Genomic DNA, 27,693 nt, shown 5'->3' on the forward strand with positions numbered 1-27,693 from the left:
CCGAGTGTCGGGGTGCACCCCCGGGGTCCCCATGAGGGAGCAGGGACTGAGCCCCCCTCCCCAGCGAACTGTAAGGAATGCTCCCATAGAGGCCAGCGCGCTGTAAGACACGGGGGTCGGCTCCCCACCAGGCCGGGGTCCCAGCGCCCCACCGCCTCGCGGGCTGACCTCTGTCACCCCACATTACCGAACGACAGTGTGGCTTCCCGGGCTGCCGTGCGCACGGCCTCCAGCTCCGACTGGCACAGGCGGGCGAGCTCATCGATGCTCTCAACGCCCTGTCAGGGCGGGAGGAACCCGTCAGCAGCAGGTGGAACCCCGTAAGTAGCGGGAGGAACCCCGTAAGTAGCGGGAGGAACCCCGTAAGTAGCAGGAGGAACCCCGTAAGTAGCGGGAGGAACCCCGTAAGTAGCGGGAGGAACCCCGTAAGCAGCAGGAGGAACCCCGTAAGTAGCAGGTGGAACCCCGTAAGTAGCGGGAGGAACCCCGTAAGTAGCGGGAGGAACCCCGTAAGTAGCGGGAGGAACCCCGTAAGCAGCAGGAGGAACCCCGTAAGTAGCAGGTGGAACCCCGTAAGCAGCGGGAGGAACCCGTCAGCAGCGGGAGGAACCCCGTAAGCAGCAGGTGGAACCCCGTAAGCAGCAGGTGGAACCCCGTCAGCAGCAGGTGGAACCCGTCAGCAGCAGGAGGAACCCCGTAAGTAGCGGGAGGAACCCGTCAGCAGCAGGAGGAACCCCGTAAGTAGCAGGTGGAACCCCGTAAGTAGCAGGAGGAACCCCGTAAGCAGCAGGAGGAACCCCGTAAGCAGCAGGAGGAACCCCGTAAGTAGCAGGTGGAACCCCGTAAGTAGCAGGAGGAACCCCGTAAGTAGCGGGAGGAACCCCGTAAGCAGCGGGTGGAACCCCGTAAGCAGCAGGAGGAACCCCGTAAGCAGCGGGAGGAACCCCGTAAGCAGCGGGAGGAACCCCGTAAGTAGCAGGAGGAACCCCGTAAGTAGCGGGAGGAACCCCGTAAGCAGCAGGTGGAACCCCGTAAGCAGCGGGAGGAACCCCGTAAGCAGCGGGAGGAACCCCGTCAGCAGCAGGTGGAACCCCGTAAGCAGCGGGAGGAACCCCGTAAGCAGCGGGAGGAACCCCGTAAGTAGCAGGAGGAACCCCGTAAGCAGCGGGAGGAACCCCGTAAGCAGCGGGAGGAACCCCGTAAGTAGCGGGAGGAACCCCGTAAGTAGCAGGAGGAACCCGTCAGCAGCAGGAGGAACCCCGTAAGCAGCGGGAGGAACCCCGTAAGCAGCGGGAGGAACCCCGTAAGTAGCGGGAGGAACCCCGTAAGTAGCAGGAGGAACCCGTCAGCAGCAGGAGGAACCCCGTAAGTAGCAGGAGGAACCCCGTAAGTAGCGGGAGGAACCCGTCAGCAGCAGGAGGAACCCCGTAAGTAGCAGGAGGAACCCCGTAAGTAGCAGGAGGAACCCGTCAGCAGCAGGAGGAACCCCGTAAGCAGCAGGAGGAACCCCGTAAGTAGCAGGAGGAACCCCGTAAGTAGCGGGAGGAACCCCGTAAGTAGCGGGAGGAACCCCGTCAGTAGCAGGTGGAACCCCGTCAGTAGCAGGTGGCGTCGGGCCCAGCCCAGGCATGGGCAGCTGCGCGTGCCCCTTTCTCCCGCAGCCTCCCAGTCCGTCCGTCAGACGCCTGCCACGACCCAGGCCGCCAGCGGGACGGACTGCCGCCATCCACAGGCCTTCTGGGCCTCCCTGCCCCGATCCCTCGGCCCCTGCGTCCTGAGCCTGCGCTCCAGGGCAGCCTAGCTGCACCTCTAAAACCACCTGCTAGGTGCCTGGGGGGGGCTTTTCATGTTTGCTTATTTAAAAAGCAGAGTGATAGCTCGCTGGTGCTCTCCCCAAAGGCCGTCACAGCCGGGGCTGGGCCTGGCCGGAGCCTGGAGCTCCATCTGGGTCTCCCACATGGGTGCAGGGACCCAAGCACCTGAGCCATCTTGTGCTGCTTTCCCAGGTTCACGGGCAGGGAGCTGGATTGGAAGTGGAGCAGCCAGGACTTGGGCCAGTGCTCATAGCTAACGTGGGTCTCCCAAGTTGCTCCTTGCCTAACCCTGCTGCGCCCTAGGTCTTTGGTCCCAGTGGGGTCGCCCGGCCCTGCGTCATCGCCTGAAGGCTCTCGCACTCACCCTGAGCTGCTTGAGCGCCAGGCACGCAGCCTGCTGCATCTTTGCATCCCCTTCGGCCAGGGCGAGGCTGTAGAAGAACAGAGCCTGCGGGGACCCAGAGCTGTGCGGGAGCAGAATCCACGGCCCCCGGGGTCACCTGTCCCCCAGAGCCGACCCCAAGCCACACTCTTCCTCCCTTTTCCCAAATGCAACTCAGAACCCGGCCTGGAAGCCTTCGACCAGGCGGCCACAGTCACGGGACTGATGCCGGTGCCTAGGTTATCCCTAAACACCAGGCACCGGGTGATCAGACAAAGGATGCTCTTGTCTGATGTTCAGAAAAGCCCCCCTCCCCGAGCCTAGCGTCTTAAGGTGGAGCAGATGCACCCAACACAGCGTCCCTAACGAGCCAGCCACAAGCTCTAGACAAGAAGATGCACAGGTGACCATCCCACCTCTCAGCAGTGTGCAAGTGACCGCCCCAGGAGCCAGCAGACGTGTGGCTCTTAGGGACACTGGGATGCAGTCACACAGATCCTCCATGGCCTGGCAGCCCCAGCCTGGGGCCCTCCCAGGCCCCCATTTCCCTGTCCTCCAGGGAGGAAGCTGCCCTACCTTCTCCCGGAAGCTGGAGTTGCAGGCTGCACTGGCCAGGCGCGCGCTGGCCGCCCTGCACACCCGCGGGGGCCCGTCCAGCTGGAGCAGCGCCCAGGCTCCCAGGGTCTGGGGCAGGGGCTGGAGCCGGCCCAGCCGCTTCCCCTGCAGCTTCCTGACGGCCTTGAGCTGTGCGCCGCCGTGCAGCTCCTCAATGAGTGTGACTAGGAGACAGGGGAGAGTGGGCCCGGGGTCTCCCCGGATCGGGGCCAGGCAGCACGGCGGCCCCAGCCACGGAGAAGCTCACCCCGGCACGAGCCGAGGGAGTGCCAGGGCCAGTCTAGGAGAGCCGCTAGCAAGGGCTCCAATGCACACACAGCTTGTGCCCCGGGGACTGGGCTGCCGGCCCCTACCTTCCTTGGTGAGCTGGGCCAAGTGCCCCTCCAGGTCGGAGATGCTGTGCCTCTGCAGGTAGCCGAGGAACTGGAACCAGGTGACTGTCTGTACTTCGGGGAGCCCGGCCCCCCGGAGCAGCCCACTGCAGCTGAGCACCTGCTCCAGGAGCCTGCGGCACACTGGCCACACGGGGGAGGCAGTGAGGCGAGGAGCTGCTGACCCCGGGGCCGTGCCAGTGGCTCAGCGGGGCCAAGGCCAGGGCGGGAAAGGCTGCTGCCCGTGGCCTCCGAGTGCCCCGGGCCGGCCCTGACTCCGCAGCCTTGGGCACCTCTCCATGTCCTGGAGTCCGAGTCCCGGGGGGGGGGGGGGGGCTGGAGGGGGCGGGGCAGTACCTATCTCCAGCTGTCCCGGGTACTTCCCCGGGACACGGTGCAGGAACGTCCTCTTGAGCTGGCTCAGCAGCACCGTGGCGGGGCAGGACAGCACTGCGCCGGGCCTCGTGCACCCCCTCCACAGCTCCAGGCTCCCCTTCCTGCACGCGGCCTGCGGGATGACTGAGACCCAGGGTCAGCAACCAGAGTGGCCGGGGGGGGGGGTGGACAGGAGGCCCAGGATGTCCCTCCCCTGGGACTCGAGGGGCCGGGGAAGCGACAGGAGACTCAGCAGCTGCAGGCTGTCCCTCCCCAGGCTCCCACGGGATACAGGTGAGCAGCCCGGGCTCCAGGCACCGCGCCCTGGTCACCTCCTGCAGCCCTCACACCCCCCTCCCCCGGGAAGCAGGAACCTGTGAGTCCCAGAGGGCCAGTCCCGGGGGCTGGGCCAGGGGTGGGCAGAGGTGCACACTGGGTACTCGTGAGTGTGGCCTAGGGGTCACCTCCTTGAACCCTACCAGTAGCTGCCCATCATACAGGTAGGGAAGCCAAGGCTCGGAGCACAGGTGCCGTGAACTCCAGGGCTGTCCCCCCACCCCCACAGTGGGTAGGTCTGGTCCCAGCCCAGCCTCTGCCTCACCCTGGGACACGACGAGGCTCCCTGGGCCCCACTGCCACCACCCTCACGCCGCTGACCTGGGGAGGGAGGGACAGGTGCTTACTCTCCTCGATGGACTCCGCCCTGCCGGCCTTCTCAAAGTCCAGCACAGACAGCGTCTCCAGGACCCGCTTCTGCTGCACCGCCTCCTCCAGGAGGCGCTCCTGGACCAGCCTGGGCACGTGTGGGGCCGCCAGTGTCTGGAAACAGCCCCAGAGCGCCAGGTTAGGGTGGAGCCCTGGCCCCTTCGAGGGCAGCCATCGAGACCAGGGCTCCCTCCCGGCCCCTCGCTCCCTGCGGCAGCTCCCCAGCTTCACCCTGCACTCCCAGGGACCCCCTGCCCCCCCCCCCAGAAGGGGCCGGCCTGGAAGCAAAGCCGACCCAGCTGCAAAGCAGAGGTGAGAGAGGAAGAGACACCCCCTCACCCACCCACAGCAGCCGAAGCCCTGGAGCCAGCCGGGCCTGAAGCCCGCCTCTGAGCTGTTCAGTACCCTGTGCAGAGCCAGTGTGGACTGAGGCTCTGGCATCTTTCAAATGAGAGCTGCTCACCCTGGCCCAGCCTTCACCCTCTGCGGAGGGACTCCACTCCCAGCAGCTCTGGGGGCACGGGCCTCGCCCCATCCCAGGCTCCCCTCCAGCTTCAGGATGGACCCTCAGCTAGGGGCACGACCCGCCCCCACCCCCACCAGGCCTCAGCCACCTGCAGCACAGCTCTGCACACGCGCAGGTGCACAGCCAGCAGCTCGTCCAGCTCCGGGGCCCCGGCCGTCAGCTCCTGGGACAGTGGTGGCGACGGTGGTGGTGAGGTCCAGTCCCTGCTGGGTTGGATTGGGGAGAACAGGGTGACCGCTCTGGTCAGCAGCTCAGCTCCCTCTGGGGGTAGCTCAGGGGGCCCCTCCAGCTCCCAGGAGGTGGCGTTAGAGCTGGGAGAAAACCGAGAGAAAAGGAGAAGACATGCGGCGGGGCTGGGGCCACGTGGGCGGCAGTTTTCCAGGGTGCCCAATTCAGAGTGGGAAGCCAGGTTCAGACGTGTCCCAGAGCCTCAACTGACCCATCTGTGAAGTGGGGCCGTGAGGGGTCAGCGGGACACTGTGGGTGAGGGTGCTGGGGCCCAGCTCATCCTCGGCCCTCACAGGCATCGTTTGGACTTGACATTGGGCTGAGCTCTGGGTGCGGGAGAAGGCCCTAGCAGCCGTGCTGGGGGCCGGGGCAGCTGCACAGCGGGGGAGGGAGGCGTTGTCATCACTATGGGCCACGCTGCATGGGTCGTCTGCGGGCCCCGCCCTCATCTGGGAGCCATCCTTCCAGCGGAAGGCTCAGGGCCACGGGGACACCCTCACTCACTCCGTGGTTACCGCCACCTGCTCTGGGGCCGGCAGTGGGTGGGCTGGGGCAGACTGGGGCCTGGGGCGGAGTTCGCACAAAGGAATCGACTTGAACGGGAATCAGGCCAAGGGCAGTGGGAGAGACAGACCAGAAGGAAGCAGGGACAAAGGGCCCCCAGTCGGTCCCAGCTGGGGTGCACTCACTGGGGACCCCGGGAGCCTACGGCCAGGGACAGCTGCTCGGAGGCGAAGTGGGAGTTGAGGAAGGCGAAACTGTCCAGGATGCACTTGGTCAGGCTCTCGGCCGAGGCGTGCTCCTCCCGCCGGCCTCCGCGGGGCTGTGGACGGGGCGGCCAGGCCTGAGCGCGGCACTGGGTGCCCCCCACCCCCAGCCAGAACCCCCACTAGGGTCTCCCCTCCCACTTCCACCACTGCCCCTCAGCATAGCCCCCGCTGCTGGCCCCAGGGCCCACTGTCAGGGCAGTGAGTGGCCTGTGACATGGCATGGAGCAAAACCACGAAGGAGCGGGGCCGCTGGCAGTGCCAACACCCCATATGCATGCCGGTTCGAGTCCCGGCTGCTCCACTTCTGATCCAGCTCCCTGCTAATGCACCTGGGAAAGCAGCGGAGGACGGCCCAAGTGCCTGGGCTCCTGCACCCGCATGGGAGATTAGAATGGAGCTCCTGGCTCCTGGCCGTGGCCTGGCCTAACCCTGGCCATTGTGGCCATTTGGAAAGTAAGCTAGCAGATGGAAGTTTTGCTCTCTGCCTTTCAATCTTTTTTTAAAAACACCTCATGAGGGAGACAGATCTGAAGGCCTCCCCAGGGTCACAGACGACTCCCCTGCCCCAGGACAGGAGAAGCAATGGGAATAGGTGAGCAGACCGGGCAGGGCTGGGGAGAGGCTGCGGCTCCACTCCAGTGTGCACCTGCCTCTGGGCGTGGCCCGGGCTACGGCATCATCCTATCTTTAGAAAACCCAGATACAAGAAACCGCCCAGCATTGAACCATCGACAACCAATTCCAGGTTAGTTTTAAATGTGGCCTCGGCCAGGCCGAACACCTTCCAGGAGGCTCCGAAGCTCCCCAGAGCCTGAGGATTCCAGGGCTCCATTCTCCCCAGGAGAGGGGCGAGCAGAGCCGAGCCAAGCCGCCCGGCTAGCAGGGGTGGTGCTGGGCCTCCCTGGCATATGTCACCGACGCCAGGGCTGCCTCCACCCTGGCACGGCCAGGCCCTGCCCCACACAAACTGAGCCAAACAGGAAAGCCTGAGCGAACGTGCACGTGAACGTGCACACACACTGATTCTTGAAAGGCCAGGGAGCTGGGGCCGGCGCTGTGGCGCAGCGGGTAGTCACCGCCTTCAGTGCCGGCATCCCATGTGGGCACCGGTTCGAGTCCCGGCTGTTCCACTTCCAGTCCAGCTCTCTGCTAACGCGCCTAGGAAAGCAGTGGAAGATGGTCCCCGTGCTTGGTCCCTGCATCCATGTGGGAGACAGGGAAGAAGCTCCTGGCTTTGGATGGATGCAGCTCTGGCCATTGCGGCCATCTGGGGTGTAAACCAGTAGAAGGAAGACCTCTCTTTCCTACCTCTCTCTCTGCCTCTCTTTCCCTGTAACTCTTTAAAGTAAATAAATCTTTAAAAAAGAAAGGCAAGGGAGCTGTGTTCTACACGTCCCAGCCAAACCCTGAGTTAGCAAATAGTGGCTCCCGGGGGAAATACTGGGCTAGGTGCCTGGAAAAGTCTGGAACCAGGGGTCACATCAGCCAATCGGTGCAGAGCCTGTGTGTGTGAAGACAGCACGCTTGATGGATACCGAGGCTCCACGCTGACAGCCCAGGCACCGCCAGCCACGCCTGCGACTAAGGAACAGCACAGCCCTCGCTCTTGGAACCCCAGCCCGCGCGGAGGCTCTGCACTGGGGCCGCCTACGCAGGGACGTGGACAGCACAGCCCGATGAGGGACCAGGCCTGAGAGGAGCCGCATGGGCAGGCAGAGCCCGCCCCCTCTGGGCCATCGGGCTCTGTGCCGCTCTGCAGGTCCCTGGAAGTGACCTTGAACGAGCCTGCAGCCTTGATCTGGGGCTAAGGATGGACTGCGGCAGGTCAGTGCCTTGGAAAACACAGACCCCTCCCGAGTGAAGAGGATCGCTGTGTGTGTGTGTGTGTGTGTAGACTTCTGTGTGCTCACGCCTGTACTCACACACACACACACCTGTACACTCACACCTGTGCACTCACATATGCTCACACCTGTATCACACATGTGTGCAGACTCCTGTGCATCCACACGCCTGTACCTCACACGTGTGTGCAGACTCCCATACGCTCACACACGTTTGTGTACACTGACATGCAAATGTCTGTGTGATTTCTTCTTAGAACGTCAAACTACAAACCATGGCTTAGAATCATTTTTATTGATTTTATTTATCGGAAAGATGGCCCGAGTGCCTGGGTCCCTGCACCCACGTGGGAGGCCCAGAGGAAGCTCCTGGCTCCCAGCTTCGGACCCGCCCAGCCCTGACTGTTGCAGCCATTCGGGGAGTGAACCAGAGGACGGAAGACCTCTCTTTCCCTCTTTCAAATAAATAAATTCCCTGCTTTTCAAGTAAATCTTTTCAAAATACCCCAAAAAGATAATATTTCTTTTTTTAAAAGATTCATTTATTCATTTGAAAGAATGACAGAGACAGAGAGACCTTCCATCTGCTGGTTCACTCCCCAGATGGTCGCAACAGCCAGGGCTGGGCCAGGCAGGAGCCAGGAGCTTCTTCCAGGTCTCCCACATGGGTGCAGGGGCCCAAGCACTGGGACCATCTTCCACTGCTTTCCCAGGCCACAGCAGAGAGCTGGATCAGAAGTGGAGCAGCCGGGACTCGAACCGGCACCTGTATGGGATGCTGGCTCCCAGATGGCGGCTTTACCCGCTGCACCACGACACCAGCCCTGACGTCAGTTCTTAAAAATTTTCCTTGCAACTTTCAGGCATAAAGACCACAGCAATAACGGGACCGAGCGTAGTGGGAGAGTTAGCGGAGGTTAAAGAGATTCCAGCCCCTTCGGCAGCGTGCCGGGAAGGCTCCGCAGGCTGGGGACACAGCGCCCAGGGCTCCTGGCGCCGTCCACATGGACCAGGCTGGGTTCTCGGGTTATGCGGCGCCAGAGGTGCCGTTGTCACATGTTTCATGTGATCATCAACCCGGCGTAGGCCCCGGTCACAGCCACCTGCTGCCCGTGCACCTGCCACTCTGTGAACCCAGAATGCCTGGGGGTGGGGAGTGGGCGGGGTGTGGAGGCCGACTGCAGCTTCCTCCGGGTGGGGCTCCGAGCACCCTGGGTTTGGGAACCCAGCGCAGCCGTAGCCCGGGGCTGGCGCTGTGAGATGGAGCCGGGCTGGGGCTGGACGCGGAGTGAGTTGTCACTGCGAGCCCAGGCTGCCTCGGCCCCTCCTCCTCCCAGCCCGATGAGCCCGGCGTCACCCCCACTGGACAGGTAAGGAGACACAGGGCTGAGGCGCAGACGCCAACCGCAGCCCCCACCCCCCCCATCAGCTGGGCCCAGCGGGGCTGCTCGTACCTTCAGCCGGTCCTGGAAGCCAAGGACCTGGCGCTCCAGCTCCCGGAGCTGCGGCTGGGTGGGGCCCACAGCTCTCAGCAAGGCCAGAACCTCCTGCAGCGGCTCGGCCAGGGCCAGGCCGGGCCCCTCGTCTCCGAGCCCGGCTTCCCCTTCGGCCTGGCCTTCCTGGCGACACGGGGCTGTGCCAGTGTGGTCCGGGGAGCCCCAGGGCAGGTCAAGGCTGTCCCCGCCCAAGTTCCTCCAGCCCTGCTGCTCCAGGTGGAGGCCCGGGGGCAGGGGGCCCTCCTCCTGCACCGAGGCGGGGGTGCCGACAGCCAAGGGCAGGAAGCCCACGTCCGAGGTGGACGCCGACGTGCTGGTCTCGGTGTCCCGGGGGTCCTCGGAGCTGAAAGAGTCCATCTCGGGCAGCTCCTGGCTCCGGCCCCACGAGCTGGGGCCCCGCAGGTCGCTGTCGGACGGGTAGCTGAGGACGGATGGCGGCCTCGGCTGGGCCGGCAGCGAAGGCTGCAGCACAGACTGGAGAGAGGGAGTGCGAGGGCCTCGCCAGCCACCCCAGGGGCCACGGCGAGACCCCAGGAGGGCTGCTCTCCCAGACGCCCACCTTCTCAGCTCTGCTCAGACGACCAGCACCCCAGGGGTGCCGAGAGGACCCTGTCAGCCCAGCTCACTCCTGCCCGGCCTCAGTGGCTGCTTGCCCCTCCCCACGCCCTCGAGGCTCGCTCAGACATTCCTGCCTTAGGACCTTTGCTCTGGCTGCTCTCTGCCGATAACCCCGAGTCCCGTGTGCTGTGTGCCTTGGTGGCCTGTGCCTTCCCCTCCTCCGGTCCTTCCCCAAGCGTCACCAGCCCCCTGCCTCCCGCTCTCCTTCCTTGCGCCCCACAGGCTGGCTGTGTGGGTCCGATTTGCACAGCCCTCGCCACACAGAGAGCAGAGCCCGGCTCGCAGTTTGAATGAGTGAAGTGAATGAATGACGCCGTGCAGCAAGAGTGGATTATCGCAGAGAGCGAGTGAGGGAGCAAGGGAGCATCCTCTCCCTCCAAGGCGCCAGCTCCCAGAAGCCACCCTCTCCCCAGGTGACCAGAGCCGTGTCACCCCGCTCCCGGACTACATGGGAGGGCCTTGGTTTTGTCACTGCTCTTGGGGCTCCCCTAACCCGCACGGGAGCCTCCTCGTGCCAATTCCCAGTCCCAGCTCAGAGGGAACCCGAGCTCCCCGGAGTGCCAGGACCCCGCTGGGGCACCCGCTGCAAGCGCTCCCATGCGAGAGCTTTCTTGCTCACACAGTGAACACAGCCTGGTGCGGCCGCACACGGACCACCGTGGGTGGGAACGGGAGCTCAAGGCCCCCCAGGGGCAGGGGCAGGGGCAGGGGCAGGGGCAGAGCCGCCTGCAAACATGCGGCCGGGCGCAAAAGGCCACCATGGCATGGAGGACGGAGGGGACACACGTGGGCCTGCAGCTGGCATGGAGCGTCCGTGGCTCTGAGGGGACCAGGGAAAGGGGCATCTCGTGCGCACCATGGCAAGCACCACTGGGGACACGGTGGATCTGGAACAGGGAAAGAGGCCAAGGCCATGGCCGGCCGTGGGGGTGTGGTCATCCGGGGAGCATGGTTCCAGGCGCTCAGAGGAATAGCCAACGCCAATCCTGGAGGCCCCCAGGAGGAAGCGGCACAGGAGGGAAAGCGCACAGAAAAGTGTCCAGCACACACCCAGCACCAGCGCCTGGCTGGCGGCTCAGCCACCCCAGACCCCCCCCCGCCACGTCACCGCCCGCTCACTCACCAGGCAGTACCTCTCCCGGAAGCTGGGGGTGCTCGGGGGGGTCCAGGTGTACAAGGAGCCCTTCCTGCTGCCCACAGAAGCCTTGGCTGGGAGGCCGGGCGACACCAGGAGGCTCTCGGAGTCCAGCGGGCTGGAGGAGAGAGTAGGCAGTGGCATTGGGGCCCGTGGGCGGGGAGCGTGTGCCTCCACCTGACCGTGTGCCCACAGGCTGCCCTGAGGGTGAGCACCATGCCCGGAGCCCTCAGGATCGGCCTGTGAGGCCAGTGGGTGGCTCCCGGGGGGACGCGAAGGCGCCTAGCACAGAGCCGCTCGCTCAGGCCACCGTGGGGTCCCCCAGTGGGGACAGCAGGTACTCAGCCCTATGTCACTGTCAGCCCCCAGCCTACTCTGCAAACGCCACTGACCCTGACAGACCCCGAGGACACACAGGCTGGGACGGGGCCACCACGATCTCAGGGCACCCTCGGGCCTCCCCGCCAGCTCGGGGCCCCCCAGAAGCCCAGCAGGGCCAACGCGGGCACACACGTCTGCACAGAGGCCGGCCTGGTGCGAGGTGGCCTGGCCCAGCCTGACTGCGAGGGCCCGAGAAGCGACACCCCAGGGCACTGCGGGCACCTCCTCCGGACACCGTCCTACCTGCGGGGGTGGGGGGCTCTGCAGGCCAGCAGGAGCGCGGGGTCCTTGGAGTGGCCTGGCCCCAGGGCTGGGAGGCTGCCGCGTGGCCCACAGCCTTGTATACGCATGGGGCTCCCCAGTCAACAGATAACCTCGGGCAAGAGGCCAGCTCGGTCCCGCAGCTTCCAGCGCTGGCACCCGAATCCACCCAGCTCACGGGGGAGACAGCGGCCGCTCTGGAGACCCCAGGGAAGGGAGGGGCGGTGACGGGCGGGGCCAGAGGAGGGTGAACCAACAGAAGGAAGACCTTTCTCTCTGTCTCTCTAACTCTGCCTGTCCAAAAAAACCAATCACAACTCAGAGGGTGTGGGCACGTGGGCTGGGAGCTGAGGAGAGCCCAAGATGGCTGATGGCAGGGACCCCAGGTCCCCACTGCGGACGCCAGGCCCAGGGTGTGGTCAGGCCCTCCACCCTCCCCCTGGGCAGCTGGCATGGTCGGGGGGACTCCAGGGTGGGCATGGATGCAGAGTCACGAAGCCGGGTGGCAGTGGCAGGCGACACGGGCCCAGCGTGGCCAGCGCTGCCCCTCACCTCCACAGCACCTCCAGCTGCAGCTTGATGGTGCCCAGCTCCGTGACGTCCACCACGACGAGCTGCGGCCGCGTGGAGAAGAAGTCCACGATGTCACACGTCACGGCGCCCACCGTCAGCGAGCTCAGGCCCCGCAGCTCGGTCACCTGGGCGGGGAGGTCAGAGGTCAGAGGTGACTCTGAGCCAAGCATGGGGGGGGGAGCTCCAGCCCCGCCCAGGCCCCACCCCCGACCTTGATCTCCAAGTTCTCGTGCAGGGTGGGCACGAAGGCCTTCTCCCCCTCGTCCCAGGTCTGGCTGTCGTCCGACTCGATCCGGCCCTTCAGCTTCCAGCGCTGGCGGCCCAGGCGCATGAGCACCTGCGGGCCAGGGGCTGCATCAGCCGCCCCCACCTGCCAGGTCGGCCCCTGACCCCGAGGCCAGACCCCTCCTCCCCCACCGAGGGCGGCCCTACCTCATACTGGTCTCCAGGACAGAGGCGTGCGAAGCCCACCAAGCCTGGAACACAAACAGCTGCTCTGCCCCTGCGTGGGGGTCGCAGGTCCCCCACGGGCGCCCCAAAGCGAGGCTCACTCGGCTTCCGGCTCAGAGACAGCAGCTTCCCGGAGGCCACGGGCCACCAAGCGTGAAGGCCAGGGCTGCCCTGGACTCGGGTCCCGGCCAGCTCTCCCTACCCCCGCAGCAGTCTCAGAGCCCCCAGTCCCACGCATGCTCACCAGGGCCTTACCTTTCATCCTGATGTGGAACTCGCCCAGGTGAACCTCCAGGGCGCCCTCGATGACCCACATGTCCTGCGAAGCCCCAGCAGGTGGATCAGCCAGGCTGGCACGCAGGGGGAGGGGCACGCGCTGGGGGTGCGCGCACCCACGCACAGACTGGGGGGGGCACACTGGAGGGGGTGGCCATGTGCTGAGGGGCACACACTGGGGGTCACGCGTCCATGCACATGCTGGGGGGAGGGGCGCACGCTGGGGGTCACACGTCCATGTGCGCAGTGGGGGGAGGGGCCATGCACTGGGGGTGGGGTACAGCCTCCTTGAGTCCCAGGAGCCCCCGGCCAGGCCCAGCCCCCGCCCACCTCTGTGCACTGGTGCAGGCTGCGGCCCAGCTCCTGCAGGCTCTCGCGGGAGGCGCGGCTGGGCGGGCTCCGGGAGAAGGCCCGCTGCATGGTGGAGGCACCGTCGCGCAGGCGGCACTGGATGCAGTAGCCCTCGTAGAGCTCGTCCACCTGCGGCCGCACGCAGCCGGTGGGCACCACTGCCCACGCAGCCGCCCCCAGCCCAGCCCTCACTGCGCCCTCGCGGCACGGGGGCGGGGCCGCTCTGTCCCCCAACACCCGGCAGCAGGTGCACAGCGGGCGCTAAGCAAACGGGCGGGGCGGTCTCCTTCCCTCTCAGCCTGGCTTTTCAACCCTAACGCAGGGGGTGGGGTTGTGCCAACCTGGCCGCCTATGGGGACCTGGGATAAAGCAAGGGGGTGAAAGGCTTTGTGCACCACCAGGCTGAAGGGACTTGCCACGTGGCCCTGGAAAATCCTTATTCAGCCCTCTACTTCCCTGTCTGTGTGATGGGGTGGTTGGACTCAGTCTTTCCAGCCTTCTAGAATTAAGCATGAGGTCTCTCTGGACCAACTCTCAGTCCCCCCTGGCCCAAGGCCAGGGGTCGCCTGCAGTCACCTGAAGTCAGAGTGGCCTCCGGCCCCGCCCCCGGCGGCCCCGCCCCCGGCGGCCCCGCCCCCGGCGGCCCCGCCCCCGGCGGCCCCGCCCCCGGCGGCCCCGCCCCCGGCGGCCCCGCCCCCGGCGCCTGACCTTGCTGATGTGAAACTCCATCTTCCGAATGTGCCTCTCCACGGAGCGCGTGTGCTTCCCCCGCGCACAGCGAGAAAAGCGGATTTAGAGGAAGCCGCGGCGCCCTGCCTCCCTCCCGGCTCGGTGCCAGGCAGCCCTCCCCACCCCCAGTCAGCTGAGCCCCTGTCCCCACTCGGAAGTTGGGGAGGAGGTGCAGGGGCCCCCCCGTGGGGCAGCCCAGAGGACTGAGTGCCCAGGCCCCGCCCCCTCGGGGTCTCACTCACCTTGTCCAGGTCGTAGTAGAAGGCCTGTGAGGGCAAACGGGAAGGAGAGCAGCGTTGGGGTCCCTCACGCTTCTCCGAGGCCTGGGAGCCTAGGTCCCCGCCAGCCCTGCCCCTCCCGGGGCTCAGACATCAGGGCCATGGCCAGGCCACCAGGAGCGAGCAGACATGCGCGTGCTGGGGGAGGCAGCCCTGGGTCCCGTTCCATTTGTCCCCAGCTGCGTGTCCCAGGCAAGTTACTCAACCTCTCTGAGCCTCGGGGATAGAACAGGGCCTGGGCAGCACCCAGCCAGGTGGGCACCCTTGTGACTGATGGTGTGAGGCAGGGTGGGGAGGGTCTGCCCACCCAGCCGTGGAACACCGTGGAATCTCTGGGTCCGGCCCTGCCATAGCAGCTGCAGGCGGGTCTCGAAATTCAGTTCATCGAGGCCAGCGCTGTGGCATAGCAGGTAGGGCCACTGGGATGCAGGTTCGAGTCCCGGCTGCCCCACTTTTTTTTTTTTTTTTTAAGATTTATTTATTTGAAAGGCAGAGTTACAGAGAGAGAGAGGCAGAGGCAGAGAAAGAGAAAGAGAGAGAGAGAGGGAGGTCTTCCATCCACTGGTTCACTCCCCAGGTGGCTGCAATGGCCAGAGATGGGTCAATCTGAAGCCAGGAGCTTCTCCCGGGTCTCCCATGCGGGTGCAGGGGCCCAAGGACTTGGGCCATCTTCCACTGCTTTCCCAGGCTGCAACAGAGAGCTGGATTGGAAGTAGAGCAGCTAGGGCTCAAGCCGGTACCCATATGGGATGCTGGCACTGCAGGTGGTGGCTTTACCTGCTACGCCACAGCACCAGCCCCTGCTCCACTTTGATCCAGCTCCCTGCTAATGACCTGGGAAAGGTAGTGAAAGATGACCCAAGTGCTTGGACCCCTGTGCCCGTGTGGGAGACCTAGAAGAAGCCACTGTGCCCATTTGGGGAGTAGCCAGCGGATAGAACACTTCTCTCTGTCTCTCTCCTTTCTGTTAACTCTGCCTTTCAGATAAATAAATAAATATTAAAAAAAATAAATTCAATACATCTCTAGCAGGTTAACGTATAAGTTGATCACTTTGTATGGCCTGGGATGGATGTCAAAAATATCCACACAGCCCTCGGCAGAGATAAGACTCCCCCGCCCTGCGGTAAGGGACGGCTTCGGCCAAGGCTAGGACTTGTAGGTGGGCGGCTGGAGGGGCAGAGGTCGGGGCTGTGGGAATGGCGGGGTGCTCCGGCCCTGCGTTCAGGGGCCAGGGTGTGGTCGGTGCGGGGAAGCAGAACCCTGCCCTCAGTGTGCCTGTCTGTGAAATGGGGCTTTAACACAAACATACCTGCCTCCCTTAGAGCAGAACCAGAGAGGGAGGGGAGGGGTCCTGTGTGGGAACTGCGGTCCCCTGGGGGTGGGGGAGCCCGGGCAGGGTGGCTGCTGGGACATGGGGTGGAGCTGGGGTCTTGGAAGGACCTCCTCCCCTCATATGCGCTGGCCACAGACCAGCTGCCCCCGCCCCGGGGCCTGGTGAGGCAGAGTGTGCCAGAGCTCGCCTCCCACACACGGGCTGGGGGCCCTCCCTTCCCCCACCCTGCCTAGATCCAGATGGGGCTGGGGCTATGTGGAGAGAAAGCTTAGGCCTCCCCGCACCCCTAACCAGCCCTCAAGCAGGCTCTGCGCGTCGTCTCCCCCCGTCCCGTGCCCAGTGGCCGCTCTGCACTGGGCACCAGGCCCACGGCTCGGGCTTCCAAGGAGGAATCTATTAGGGGCGGGCGGGGTTTCGCAAGGGGAAGAGGGAGGAGCAACCCTGGGGGGGGGGGGCTGGCCGTGCAGTCCAGGAAGGCACAGGACACCCAGTCCGAGTTCACATCCCCCGTAAGCAAGAACAATTCGCTGTGTGTCCCCAGATCACACGGGATCTACTTGTACTTAAACATTGGTTTTGCTGGAACTCAAGTCAACAGGACGTCTCAGTTTTTCGGTCTTGGCTTTGAATTTGGCTTTGCTCACGGCGGAGGCAGAAGCTCCAGACCAGTGAGCCTCTGGCTACACACGGCGAAGGCCAGCCTCAAAGATACTGCCCCACGGTGGCACTGAGCTGCCGGCAGCTGGCCACGGGGCAGCAGGCTCAGTCCAGCACACCAGCAGGGCCACTGGGACGCAGCCAAGACTCCTGTGGGCACCACACAGGCCGGCCCGATCCAGGGTGCTCCGGCCAGGGCTCCAGGCCCCCGCCCCCTCCCAGGCACCTCTAGGCCAGAGGGGAAGTGAGGGCCACCCGCAGGGTCTGACCCGTCGGGGTCAAGGTGAGCATCACGCATCTCAGGAGTCTGCTCCGCGCATCTCTGAGTCCCCAGACCCCTGACTGAGGCGGGGGGGGGGGGTCCATCTTGGCAGCTGGGAGAAGGTGTGTGTGGGGGGGTTCTCACCAGCCTGGAGTTCCTCCGCGTGTCCGTGTGACGGCCACACAGGTAATCCAGCTCAGCCTGCTGCAGGCACAGGTACTCCCTGCGGGAGAGCAGGAGGAGCCGAAGGTGGAGAAACAGCCGGGGACAGAGAGAGGGCGACCCCAGGACAGAGAGAGGGCGACCCCAGGACAGAGAGCGAGCGACCCCGGGACAGAGAGCGAGCGACCCCAGGACAGAGAGAGCGAGCGACCCCAGGACAGAGAGAGGGCGACCCCGGGACAGAGAGAGCGGGCGACCCCGGGACAGAGAGAGCGAGCGACCCCAGGACAGAGAGAGGGCGACCCCAGGACAGAGAGAGCGAGCAACCCTGGGACAGAGAGAGGGCGACCCCGGGACAGAGAGAGAGCGACCCCGGGACAGAGAGAGCGAGCGACCCCGGGACAGAGAGAGCGAGCGGACCCGGGACAGAGAGAGCGAGTGACCCTGGGACAGAGAGAGGACGACCCCAGGACAGAGAGAGGGTGACCCCGGGACAGAGAGAGCGAGCGACCCCGGGACAGAGAGAGCGAGCGGACCCGGGACAGAGAGAGCGAGTGACCCTGGGACAGAGAGAGGACGACCCCAGGACAGAGAGAGGGCGACCCCGGGACAGAGAGAGCGAGCGACCCCAGGACAGAGAGAGGGCGACCCCAGGACAGAGAGAGGGTGACCCCGGGACAGAGAGAGGGTGACCCCGGGACAGAGAGAGGGCGACCCCAGGACAGAGAGAGCGAGCGACCCCGGGACAGAGAGAGCAAGCGACCCCGGGACGGAGAGAGGGCGACCCCAGGACAGAGAGAGGGCGACCCCGGGACAGAGAGAGCGAGTGACCCCAGGACAGAGAGAGCGAGCGACCCCAGGACAGAGAGAGCGAGCGACCCCAGGACAGAGAGAGCGAGCGACCCCAGGACAGAGAGAGCGAGCGGACCCGGGACAGAGAGAGCAAGCGACCCCGGGACGGAGAGAGGGCGACCCCAGGACAGAGAGAGGGTGACCCCGGGACAGAGAGAGGGCGACCCCAGGACAGAGAGAGCGAGCGGCCCCGGGACAGAGAGAGCAAGCGACCCCGGGACGGAGAGAGGGCGACCCCAGGACAGAGAGAGGGCGACCCCGGGACAGAGAGAGCGAGTGACCCCAGGACAGAGAGAGCGAGCGACCCTGGGACAGAGAGAGGACGACCCCAGGACAGAGAGAGGGCGACCCCGGGACAGAGAGAGCGAGCGACCCCAGGACAGAGAGAGGGCGACCCCAGGACAGAGAGAGGGTGACCCCGGGACAGAGAGAGGGTGACCCCGGGACAGAGAGAGGGCGACCCCAGGACAGAGAGAGCGAGCGGCCCCGGGACAGAGAGAGCAAGCGACCCCGGGACGGAGAGAGGGCGACCCCAGGACAGAGAGAGGGCGACCCCGGGACAGAGAGAGCGAGCGACCCCAGGACAGAGAGAGGGCGACCCCAGGACAGAGAGAGGGCGACCCCAGGACAGAGAGAGCGAGCGACCCCAGGACAGAGAGATGGCAACCCCAGTGGAGGCCGGAGGCCAGCATGTTCTCCTCCCTGCCCCCCACCCCCTGCATTGTTATTGCAAACTGGGCCACAAGTGGGGAGGGGGCTGGACCAGGCCTGAGACCAGCCAGTGCCCCTTTCTCTGTGCCGTGAGCCCCAGGGAGCCCGTGCCGCTGAGCCAGGCCCTGTGACAGCACCAAGGCAGCCATGGTGGCTCCACCGGGAACTGACTGGGTCGCCCCAGAGGGCCGCTTGCCCTCTCTGGGCCCCGCTGACACCTCCCCCAGTGCAGGCCCAGGCTTGCTCAGGGCCAAGCCCCCCAGGAAGAAGGGGCGGCCGCTGCACACTGGATCTCAAACCGGCCCTCCACAGGGGACCCTGCAAGCCATCCTGGGAGGGGAGCCCCGGTGTGGGGGAAGACCCCCACCAGCTGTGGCAGCACCGTGGGACAGTGTGAGTGGCAGGAGAATGTGAGGGTCGGGCTGGTGGGGGGTAGGGGGTGAGGGGGTGGAGGGGTGGGGGGTGGGGGGGTCCAGCAGGTGTGTGGGGGAGGGGCAGACCAAGGAGTGGTTCTGGCAGCTTCTAGCACTTCCTGCTTCCAGGCCTGGGGTGGCAGATGGCCGCTTCCCCCACCAGCCACACTTCCCTCCCCTGGAAGGCAGGTGCAGGGGTCCCACACGGCTCAGGGACACAGAGCAGAGCAGGGCCACTGCTGAGAATGAGTGACAGGTGCCGAGCGCGTGGCTGGCGAGAGGAGCAGGGAGGCAGCAATGAGAGGAAGTCTGGGGAGCAGAGGGCGGGACGGACCCTGGACGCCCTCCCAGGGCAGCAGGGAGCCGTGGAGGAGATGGGAGCAGCGGCAGGGGCGGCACTATGGAGGCAGGGGCCACAGCCTGGAATCCGGGAGCCACTCCACGGTCTGTGGGCACGCAACACAGGGACACGCGGGAGCAGTGGAGTCCCCAGCACTGGGGGTGGGGGAAGAAATCACCCCCAGAAACCCCTCTTCCCCGGCACCAGGAGACAGAGTGTGGGTCCTCGCCTGCCTTCGGTGGCTCACCCAGACCCAGCACCGGGGACCTCGCCACGGCCCACAGGGCCCCACGCACCCGGCCCTGCCCTCTGACCTCCCACTCTAGCTGTGCTGGACTCTTCGCCGTGCCCCAGGGCCTTTGCACTCACAGCTCCTTGGGCCAGCGGTATTCTCCCACTTCTGCATGGCTCACTCTGTCACCCACTCAGGCTCTTGTGACGGGAACCCGGAGCCCCCAGGCAGCACTTGCACCTGCACGACCCCTGCACCTCTCGCCCTGACCCCTTCCTCCCCGCACCTCCGCTGTCAGGTACACTATGCGTTCCACGTGGCCCCGCTCCCCCACCAGGCATCGGCGCCAGGCGCCAGGAGGGCAGGGACTTCTCCGCGTTGTTCCCCCTTGCACCCAGCACCTCGCAAGCCCCGAGCCTGAGCTAAAACCCCGGGGCCGCTCCCAGACACGGCCCAGCCTCGTTCCCCCCTTCCCAAGGCACCGGCGTCCTTACTTGAGGCCTCTCTTCAGCGCCTCGAAGATCCGCTTCACCTGCTGAGGCTTGGGGTCCAGGCAGACGGCGCCCTTGCGCAGCGTGCCGTACGCCTTGGACGCTCGGACGGGCGTCCGTGACCTCACGGAGCTCCTGCTGCTGCCCTTCCTGCGAGGAGGGGAGGAGAGCAGGGGGGTCAGGGCAGGGCGAGGGGCGGGGCTCTCCCAGGGCAGGCCCAGGGAGTCGGGAGACCCCACTGGGTCCCAGCCCCAGCCCTCCAGGCTGGGGGGGGGGGCGGTTCTCAAGAAAGTTGGGGCTCTCTGGGCCTCAGTTTCCCCATATTTAAATGAGGGGCCTGGATTTGAGGATTTAAAGAACAGAAGCCTGGTACCAGGAGGGCGCTTAGACACAGGTCACCCAGAGGCCAAGCTCTCGCATCAGCCCGTTTGTGTGCAGGCAAAGCTGCGAGGGAGGCCAAGCTGTAGCCCTGCAGTTTGCCTGGCACCCGTGGGCCTGGCCTGCCAGCAGCCGCTCCCCTCCCTCTGTTCCTAGTGTCCGATCTCCCTCTGGGGCATCGCCCGGCTCTGCTTGACACGAGTGGTTCTGGGGGGATGATGGCCTGACCTCTCACCAAGCCTGCACATGCACGCTTGTACACACGGGGACTCTGAGGCCAACCACACCCCAGGCCTGGGTCAGTCAACAAACCCCACTCCCCTGGCCCAGGGAGCAGCACGGGTCGCAAGTCTGGGCAGGAACCAGCTAAGAGTGCGGTGAGAACTCACAGACGCAGCAGGCTCTTCCCACTGGCATGGCTAAGCCGGCAAACACACACTGGATTCCCAGCTTCCCTCTGCCACTGGAGCCGACAGAGATCAGACCAAATCCACGACAGCGTTCCTGGATCCAGCTTTGCCTGCAGCTGCCCACAGCCTTGCAACATGAGCCTGCTGGCTCCGTTTCACCTAGGAATGGATGATCCCTAGGAACTCAGGCCTCCTAGCTGGGTCTCCCTGCCCTTCAGAGACGAAGCAGCGTCTGGGGACTAAGTCGTACAGGGTCAGGGCACCCTCGACCCAGCGCAGAGCTGGCTGCCCTGGTGTGGGGCCCTTTCTTAAGCTCCTGGGGCTCACCCAACAGGTGGGGGACCAGCTGGTTGGTGGGGGCCAGGCTGGTTGGTGGGGGCCAGGCTGGTTGGCAGGGGACGAGGCTGGTTGGCGGGGGCCAGGCCGGTTGACACAGCCTGCGCTTGGCACCAGCTGTGTTGGAGTCCACTCTGCATCCTGCAGACATCTCCAGATGCCCACGTGCCACAGAAGGGCTGTGGGCGGAAATGACTCAGAACTGACGCCATCCAGGGCCGGCGCTGTGCTGCCGTGGGTTAAGCCCCCGCCTGTGAGCACCGGCATCCCATGTGAGCACAGGTTCTGACCCGGCTCCCTGCTAATGCACCTGGGAGAGCAGTGCAACATGGCCCGAGTGCTGGGGCTCCGGCACCAGTGTGGGAAACCCAGGTAGCTCCCGGCTTTGGCCAGGCCCAGCCCTGGCTGCTGTTGTGACCATTTGGGGAGCGAACCAGCAGATGGAAGACACCTCTTCCTCTCTCCCCCTCACCCCTCTCAAATAAGTTTAAAGAAAAAAAAAAAGAACTTCCGTGCCAATCCTTAGAGCGGAGCAGCCAGCCCGCTCTCCGACTCCCCTCCCCGGGGCGCCCCGGAAGCAGCTCCAGCCCAGGCCCCACTAAGAGCTGAGCAGCAAGGGGCCTAGCGCAGCCTCGGGGAGCAGACCCGGAACCTGCTCCACTCCAGCGCCTGCGAGCTGGGGCTCCTTTTCCCACCCAGCTCCCTTCCCAAGCTGTAAAATGGGGTAACAGAGGCTCCATCAGAGGGCGGCCCTGGGGGTTCCACTGGACCCCAGGCGCCCCGCTAACGCAATGCCAGTGCTTTCTACACGTCAGCCAGTGGCGTGGTCATGGCATCCTGCCTGTCTCTCCCCTTCCCACAGCCTGGTGTTCAGTGACCACCCAGCTCTCACTGGAGAAGAGACCCGGACTCACAGCTCGCAGCTGGACCTCGAGAGGCGAAATGGGCCATGGGCACAGCCCATCGGGTGTTCCTGGTCGGGGACAGAGTGAATGAGGCTGAGGGAGAAATGGGCGTGGCCTGTGGGGGCCGGAGAGGAAGGAGGGGACCAGGCAGGGCAGGGGTCGGGGGTCAGCTCCAAGGGAGGTCCAGTTCCTGGCACTTGGCAGTGACAACCAGGAGTCCCCAGAGCAGACGACCTGGACGCAGGCCGGCCACACCCTGAGCCCAGGGGTCCTGAGCACGCCACTTGGCCACACGGCACTGCTGCGGCAGGTGCTTGCCCAGGGCTCCTCGGAACCACTTCCTTCCACCCTCGCCCTGTGAGGCAGGTGTTAATCTTAACCCATTGCAGAGTGGGGAAACTGAGGCTCCCGGAAGTGAGGCGCCAGAGACTGTGCAGCTCCCAGGCGGCAGAGCAGGCACCTGGACCCAGAGGGATCCGAACCTTCAGCCTGGGATCTCCGGCCCCCACCTGGGGGCGGGGCCAGGAAACACCAGGAGGGAGGAGGCAGTGTGGGCCCTGGGTGTGGAATTCAGTAGGCCAGGGGTGGGACCCAGGAATCCGCATTTCTAGCCTGTTCCCGGTGCCCTAGGGGGCCACTGCCTTCTGGGGTCCCCATTTCTGCTCCACTCGGGAGATCTCCTTAAGCTAAGGAGATGCAGCTCCCAGTCTTCCTAGAGCTCTTCAAAGTCTGCTGACGTCCAAGGTTGAAGATCAAGGGCACGGGATCCACTCACACGCGTGTGCACAGGGGAGCGGGGCCTGGCTCCTCCACCAGGGTCCTGGGGTTGGGGGGAGGGGGCGGGCCCCGGGGAAACAGGCAGGGGACACGCAGGGCCAGTCCAGTGCCCTGGCCAGCTCAGAGAGGCCGGCCGCGAGGCCGCTGCCCCCGCCTGGCCCCGGCACGCTCAGCTGTGGCCAGGCTGCAATTCCAGCTGGGCAAGATGCTGTGCGTGCCACACACAGATGACACCACTGTGTACCCGGCCCAGAGGAGCTTCTCTGAGCCGCCCTGGCCATCCAGCTGACACAGGGACTGAGCCCCACGCCCGGGCATCCCCTAGCCTCGGCCCGGTTGTATGCCAGCACGCCCGACAGGCTGCCAGCCTGCCCAGGACCCCAGGGGCCTCACCAAGCTGGGGATCCTGCTGGCCTGGTGGCCGGGCCACACATCCAGCCCCAGCGGTCCCTGGCACTTAACCCCGCCCCCAGCCCCATTCTCCTTAGCAACAGCTGTCAGGAGGTGCTGTCCCATCAGCAGACACACACCAAGCACCTGCTGGGCGCGCTGTTCGAGGCACCCACCTGGGAGGTGGCAGGCAGCGAGCAGTTGGAACAAGAGCCGCACACCGAGGTCTGCAGCCAGCCCTGCCCCCTACGGAGCTGTGTGACCTCAGGGAAGTTGCCAAACCTCTCTGTGCCTCTGCTTTCTCATCTGTGGTGCCCAGACCAGGGCAAAGCTGCCGGGAGGCTTAGGCAGAGGGCTCCCCGTGGCACCTGGCAGAGAGGGGGCCCCCTGGTGTGGCTCAATGAACCTGCCCTGGTCTTTGAAATCATCCATCAGCCGGCGCCTTGTGCAAGGCCCGAGCGCGGAGCAGGAGGGAGCAGCAATGCCGTGGAGGCAGGTGCATGGGAGGGCTCCGCGGCCAGGCTGCAGTGGGGTCACGGGCTCGGAGCCCCGGAAAAGCCACCGCAGCCTTGGCGCTTGAGCCGTGTCAGCCGTGGCTGCTCTTCACCCGGATGACAGGTCCAGCGCCACTCCCTGAAGCCCGAGGGGCTGAGACCCCCATCTGGTCGCGCCTCCCCGGGTCTGGGCCCCCTCCACCACATCACCCACCTCTTGGAACAGGTCCTCCACAAGGTTGCCATGTCCAGGCCGGCAAACAGGCAGAGAGCAGGGCTGTGGCCGGGCACAGGCAGCTCAGAGATGGCGCTGGGGAGCCCACGCACTGCCAGCTCCCAGGGTGCACCGGCCCCTGCCTGGGCCCCCTCCCATGCGCCTGGAAACCTCCCTCCTCACCACTGCCGCCGCCACACCAGGAGGCACCAGCTCCAACGGGAGCCCTGAGCCCCACGCTCCTTGTCTGAGGTGCGCCAGGACCAGCGTGTTGGCCACTCCCATGTGGCCTCCGGATGGCGAAACCAGGCTGCGTGTCTGGCCCGGGTGTCACACACGCCGGGGCCGGGAGCGGCTGCCGGGGGTGGATATCGCACCAGCTCTGGGAGGAGGCGGCACTCAGTAAATATTAAACAGCCCCCGGCCTGCCAGACGGAAATGCGGACGGGCACGAGCGACCCGTGGCCCCAGGCCCCCACGTGAGCTGGCGGGCGGGTGTGGCTGCTACAGGTGCAAGCGCTGGAGGCGGAGGGCGCTGGGCCAGGCAGGCAGGGGCAAGACCAACCGACAGCCTCAGCGTGGCGTCCGGTGGCACTGGGTGACAGCGACAGGTAGCACACCGCACCGCAGGGCTCAGGTTCTGCCCCTGGGGCTTTAAAGTGTGAGCCCGGCCTCCTGGGTCCCGCTGGCCCGAGGCTGTGCCCAGAGCTGCTCACACTAGCTGCTCCACACCTAGCGTGAGCCGCCTCCTCCCCAGAAGCCACCGCTGCTGCTCAGTTTTCAAATCCACGCTTCCCAGCCATCCCCACTCAGCCCCACGGCAGCGGCTCCTGGCCCGGGGGTACCTGCCTGGCTGGGGAGGGGTCAGGGCTCAGCCCTCGTCTCCCTCATTCCTTCTGCCTGTGCCCCAGCGCCCCCAAATGGACATGACTTATTGTAGCAGTCATTGACACCTTAGTATAAAATGCCCCACCAGGTGACTTCGCGATGAGCTTGCCGACAGAGGACTGGGAGGCGCTCTCTAGGGGTGAGCATGACACTGCCTGCACGCCCCCGCCCGCATCACAGGGCCTGGGTTTCAGCCCCAGCTCCTTTCAGACTCCAGCTTCCTGCGGAGGCAGAGGTGCGGCGGCTCAAGCCCCTGCCCCCCCCACCCCCCCGTGGGAACCCTGGGCTGAGTTCCCAGCCCCTGGCTTGGGTCCGGCCGCGGTGGGCGTCTGGGAAGTGAACCAGTAGACGAAAGAGCCCTGTCGCTGTCTCTGAAAAATTTATTATTCGCTTAAGACAGAGCAAACAGCCCTGTCCAGACCCCTGGGGGGAGTGGGCAGACAGGAAGTGAGGACCGGCCCTGCTCCCTCCTGTCTCCCCAGGGTGCAGAGGGGCTGAGGCCAGGTGACAGCAGCTCCGGAACTGGGAGCCCAGGCTCCATGGGGGCCCCAGGAGGGCGCCCGGGTGTCCATGGCCACCCAGGCTGCCCCCCCCACACCCCCTCTGCGCCCCCCCCCCCAGCCTCCTCACTGAAACAAGCCCCTGGAGAGCCTGGCTGCCCCTCCCTCACCTCCTGGTGTCTCCACCACACTTGTCACCTGCGCCTCTGTCTTGAGTACTGTTGGCTTAGTCTCTGTTGCCGGCTGAGGACAGCAGGGCCAGGAGGGCGGACTTGGGTTTGTCCCCAGAGCCCGGGACGGGGCCTGGCCCAAGGAGGCGCTCTATGAATACTTGCCGAGTCAGCAGGAATTCAGGGGCGCGTCCTGCTGAGCACCCCCGGATTTCAACTCTGGGGTGCTCACATCGGGAGGGAGCCGGCCAGAGAGAGGCGAGTGGGCGGGGAGATTTGATTGTTGACCAACTCAGGGACCAAGCTTGCCCTGGCTGGGGACCCCCACGCGCCCGCCCACCTACTCCACAAACAGGCAGGGGCTGGGGGCTGTCAGATGCTTGAAAAGCTGCCCCGCCCTCCAGGCCTGCCCTGCCGGGGTGGGACCCTGGGGGCTTGCACGGGGCCTGAAACCAGACTCGAGGCCCTGGAGCCGGGGGCAGGCAGATGGGGCTCCTTGGGCTGGGGTCCCAGGAGCAGAACTGCACCTGCCAGGGATTTGCCGGGGCCGCGGCACGCGTGGCCCAGCCCTGGCCATCCCCCCAGTGAAGTCACGGCCAGAGGGTTGACAGCCAGGCCCACCCTGCACCGGTGTGCATCCCTGGGGAGAGCTCCCCACAGCGCTGGCCGTGTGCAGCTGCCGGCCAGCGGCCACCACACGTCACGACGCCTGCCTTTTGCACCGCGTCCCTTTGAACCTCAAACCAAGGCTTGGAGAGGTGCAGTCACCCACCCCAGGCCACAGAGCCAGGGTAGGCGGCCCCATTGCCCGGTCTACCAAACAAGGCACATTCCTTCCCAGCCCGGCCCTGGACCGGTTCTGCTGTGCGACCTTGGGTGAGTGGCTCAAGCTCTCTGAGCTTCTGTTTTCAGATCAACTTGCAGAGCCTTTGCGAGGATCACTGCCCTGGTCTCAAGGAAATGAGGGGTCTCTCCACGCACGCCCACTCTGCCCCGAGCCACCGCCGGGCTCCAAGGCAACCCTCAGGGTCACCCAGAGCAGGAGGCAGCGCCCTGCCCGCCCCAGGACTTACGCGATCCGCCGGCGCTGCGCACTGCTGAGGCCCGCGAAGGAGGCGCTACGGCCCACGGCCCCCACGGCCGCCGCGTCCCCGGGGGACAGGAACCGCACCCTCACCGACATGGCTGTCACCTGCAGGGACAGAGCAGAAGAGTCATCCCCGGCTCCCAGATGGGCAGACTGCGGCTCTGGGGGGTTAGTGCACCTGCTTGGGGCAAGGGACAGAAGCAAGTCTAGAACCCAGGTCTCCAGCCTGGCGCTTGATGCTGAACAGCGCCGCCTTGTGGAAGAGTGGGGGGACTGCACCTCCCTCACCTCCCCACGGGGCTCCTCTCCAGAGGCCCACACCTCCTGGGTGCCAAACAGCGTGCTGGGGACACGCACCGTGCAGGCAGGCAGCGGCCGGCCCTCGGTGCCCGGGCCCGGGTCCGGGTCTGCGAGACCAGTGCAGCACTGGGACCCCACAGTGTGGGGTCTGCCGAGAAGTGACGGGATCCTGGACTGGGGGGAGACCCAGTGGTGGAGGAGGTGCCCGGGGCAGGGGTGGGGCGGAGGGGTGGGGCTGGAAGGGTGTGAGAGGCAGTGGGAACAGCACGGCGAAGGCCAGGAGGTTGCCATGTAATACACAGAGCCGGCAGAGGGTGGGTCCCCAGGGGCCTTGGTGACCCCCCGGGAGAGCTTTGGCCTTGCACTCAGGCCAGGGGAGCTGGGAGACATGGGGGGCTTTTAAGCAGAGAGTGACAACGCGTGATTGACATGAGGCCAGACTGCCGTCCCCGGGGGCTGCCGCCACCCTCAGTCTGTCCCCCAGTCTCTGACCCAGGCTCCAGGGAGGCCAGCCCAGAACCCAGGCTGCCTTTTTTCCAAACCATCTCTAGACTGGAAAACTGCCACCGCCTCCCTTGGGAACTGAAGGCCGGCATGTCCGGGAGGAGCAGTTGGGAAGTTCTCCTCTATATCTAGCCTCAATCTCCGCTGCTTGCTGTGTCCACAGCCAGGGTGGCGTGGACCTGAGGGTTCCAGGGCCCAAACCTACAAGGTCGCCACCTGAGACCCTCGTCTCCGCCCCCCCACCCCGTCGCCCACGCCCCTGTGCACCTCTGGGCATCTGCCTGGAACCCCACGGGGGATTCAGTCTTCCCCTTGCCGGGAGTCGGCTCTGTTACCCCTCAGCCTCTCCCAAGCCTTCCCCTCCTCCACCCCCAGGCACCGCGCACAGCAGGGAGCCCAGCCCTGGCTCAGACACTCTGCTCCCTAGCTCTGGGCCTCAGTGGTCAGGATGTGAGAAGAAACGAGGTCGCCAGAGCCCCTGACACGGGGGACGCACGTGGCAGAGCTCGGGGTCAGCGCAGGCTGACTGAGCCCCTGGCCCCGCAGGTGAAGCGGTCATGGCCACCCTGGCCACAGCCGCGCCGGGCAGGTGAACTTGGGGGTAGTGGCTCCCTCCACAGCAAACCCTGAAAACCAAGCCTGTGTCCCCCGCGAGACGGGGGACACAGGCTCGGCGCAGCCTCACCCGCACCCTGCGCCAGGCGGG

At 65.7% G+C, this 27,693-nt stretch overlaps 1 protein-coding gene across 1 annotated transcript in view; it reads right to left on the reverse strand.

The window, feature by feature from the left end:
* The window catches only part of RIPOR3 (RIPOR family member 3), a 59,333-nt gene that overhangs the window by 832 nt on the left and 30,808 nt on the right, over positions 1-27,693 (reverse strand). Inside the window, exons 2-21 of the mRNA XM_062202394.1 lie at positions 26,170-26,288; positions 19,638-19,784; positions 16,578-16,656; positions 14,143-14,166; positions 13,880-13,933; positions 13,151-13,300; positions 12,800-12,863; positions 12,527-12,570; positions 12,306-12,431; positions 12,074-12,219; positions 10,868-10,997; positions 9,085-9,600; positions 5,706-5,839; positions 4,877-4,994; positions 4,241-4,376; positions 3,540-3,701; positions 3,165-3,326; positions 2,773-2,975; positions 2,179-2,262; positions 188-278 (exon numbers count right to left, since the gene is read on the reverse strand). Coding sequence (XP_062058378.1) covers positions 188-278; positions 2,179-2,262; positions 2,773-2,975; positions 3,165-3,326; positions 3,540-3,701; positions 4,241-4,376; positions 4,877-4,994; positions 5,706-5,839; positions 9,085-9,600; positions 10,868-10,997; positions 12,074-12,219; positions 12,306-12,431; positions 12,527-12,570; positions 12,800-12,863; positions 13,151-13,300; positions 13,880-13,933; positions 14,143-14,166; positions 16,578-16,656; positions 19,638-19,784; positions 26,170-26,288 — 2,689 coding nt within the window. The remainder of the gene's footprint in view (positions 1-187; positions 279-2,178; positions 2,263-2,772; positions 2,976-3,164; positions 3,327-3,539; positions 3,702-4,240; positions 4,377-4,876; positions 4,995-5,705; positions 5,840-9,084; positions 9,601-10,867; positions 10,998-12,073; positions 12,220-12,305; positions 12,432-12,526; positions 12,571-12,799; positions 12,864-13,150; positions 13,301-13,879; positions 13,934-14,142; positions 14,167-16,577; positions 16,657-19,637; positions 19,785-26,169; positions 26,289-27,693) is intronic.

This window comes from Lepus europaeus, chromosome 10 (genome assembly GCF_033115175.1).
Source record: "Lepus europaeus isolate LE1 chromosome 10, mLepTim1.pri, whole genome shotgun sequence".
In the NCBI taxonomy this organism is placed as follows: Eukaryota; Metazoa; Chordata; class Mammalia; order Lagomorpha; family Leporidae; genus Lepus; species Lepus europaeus.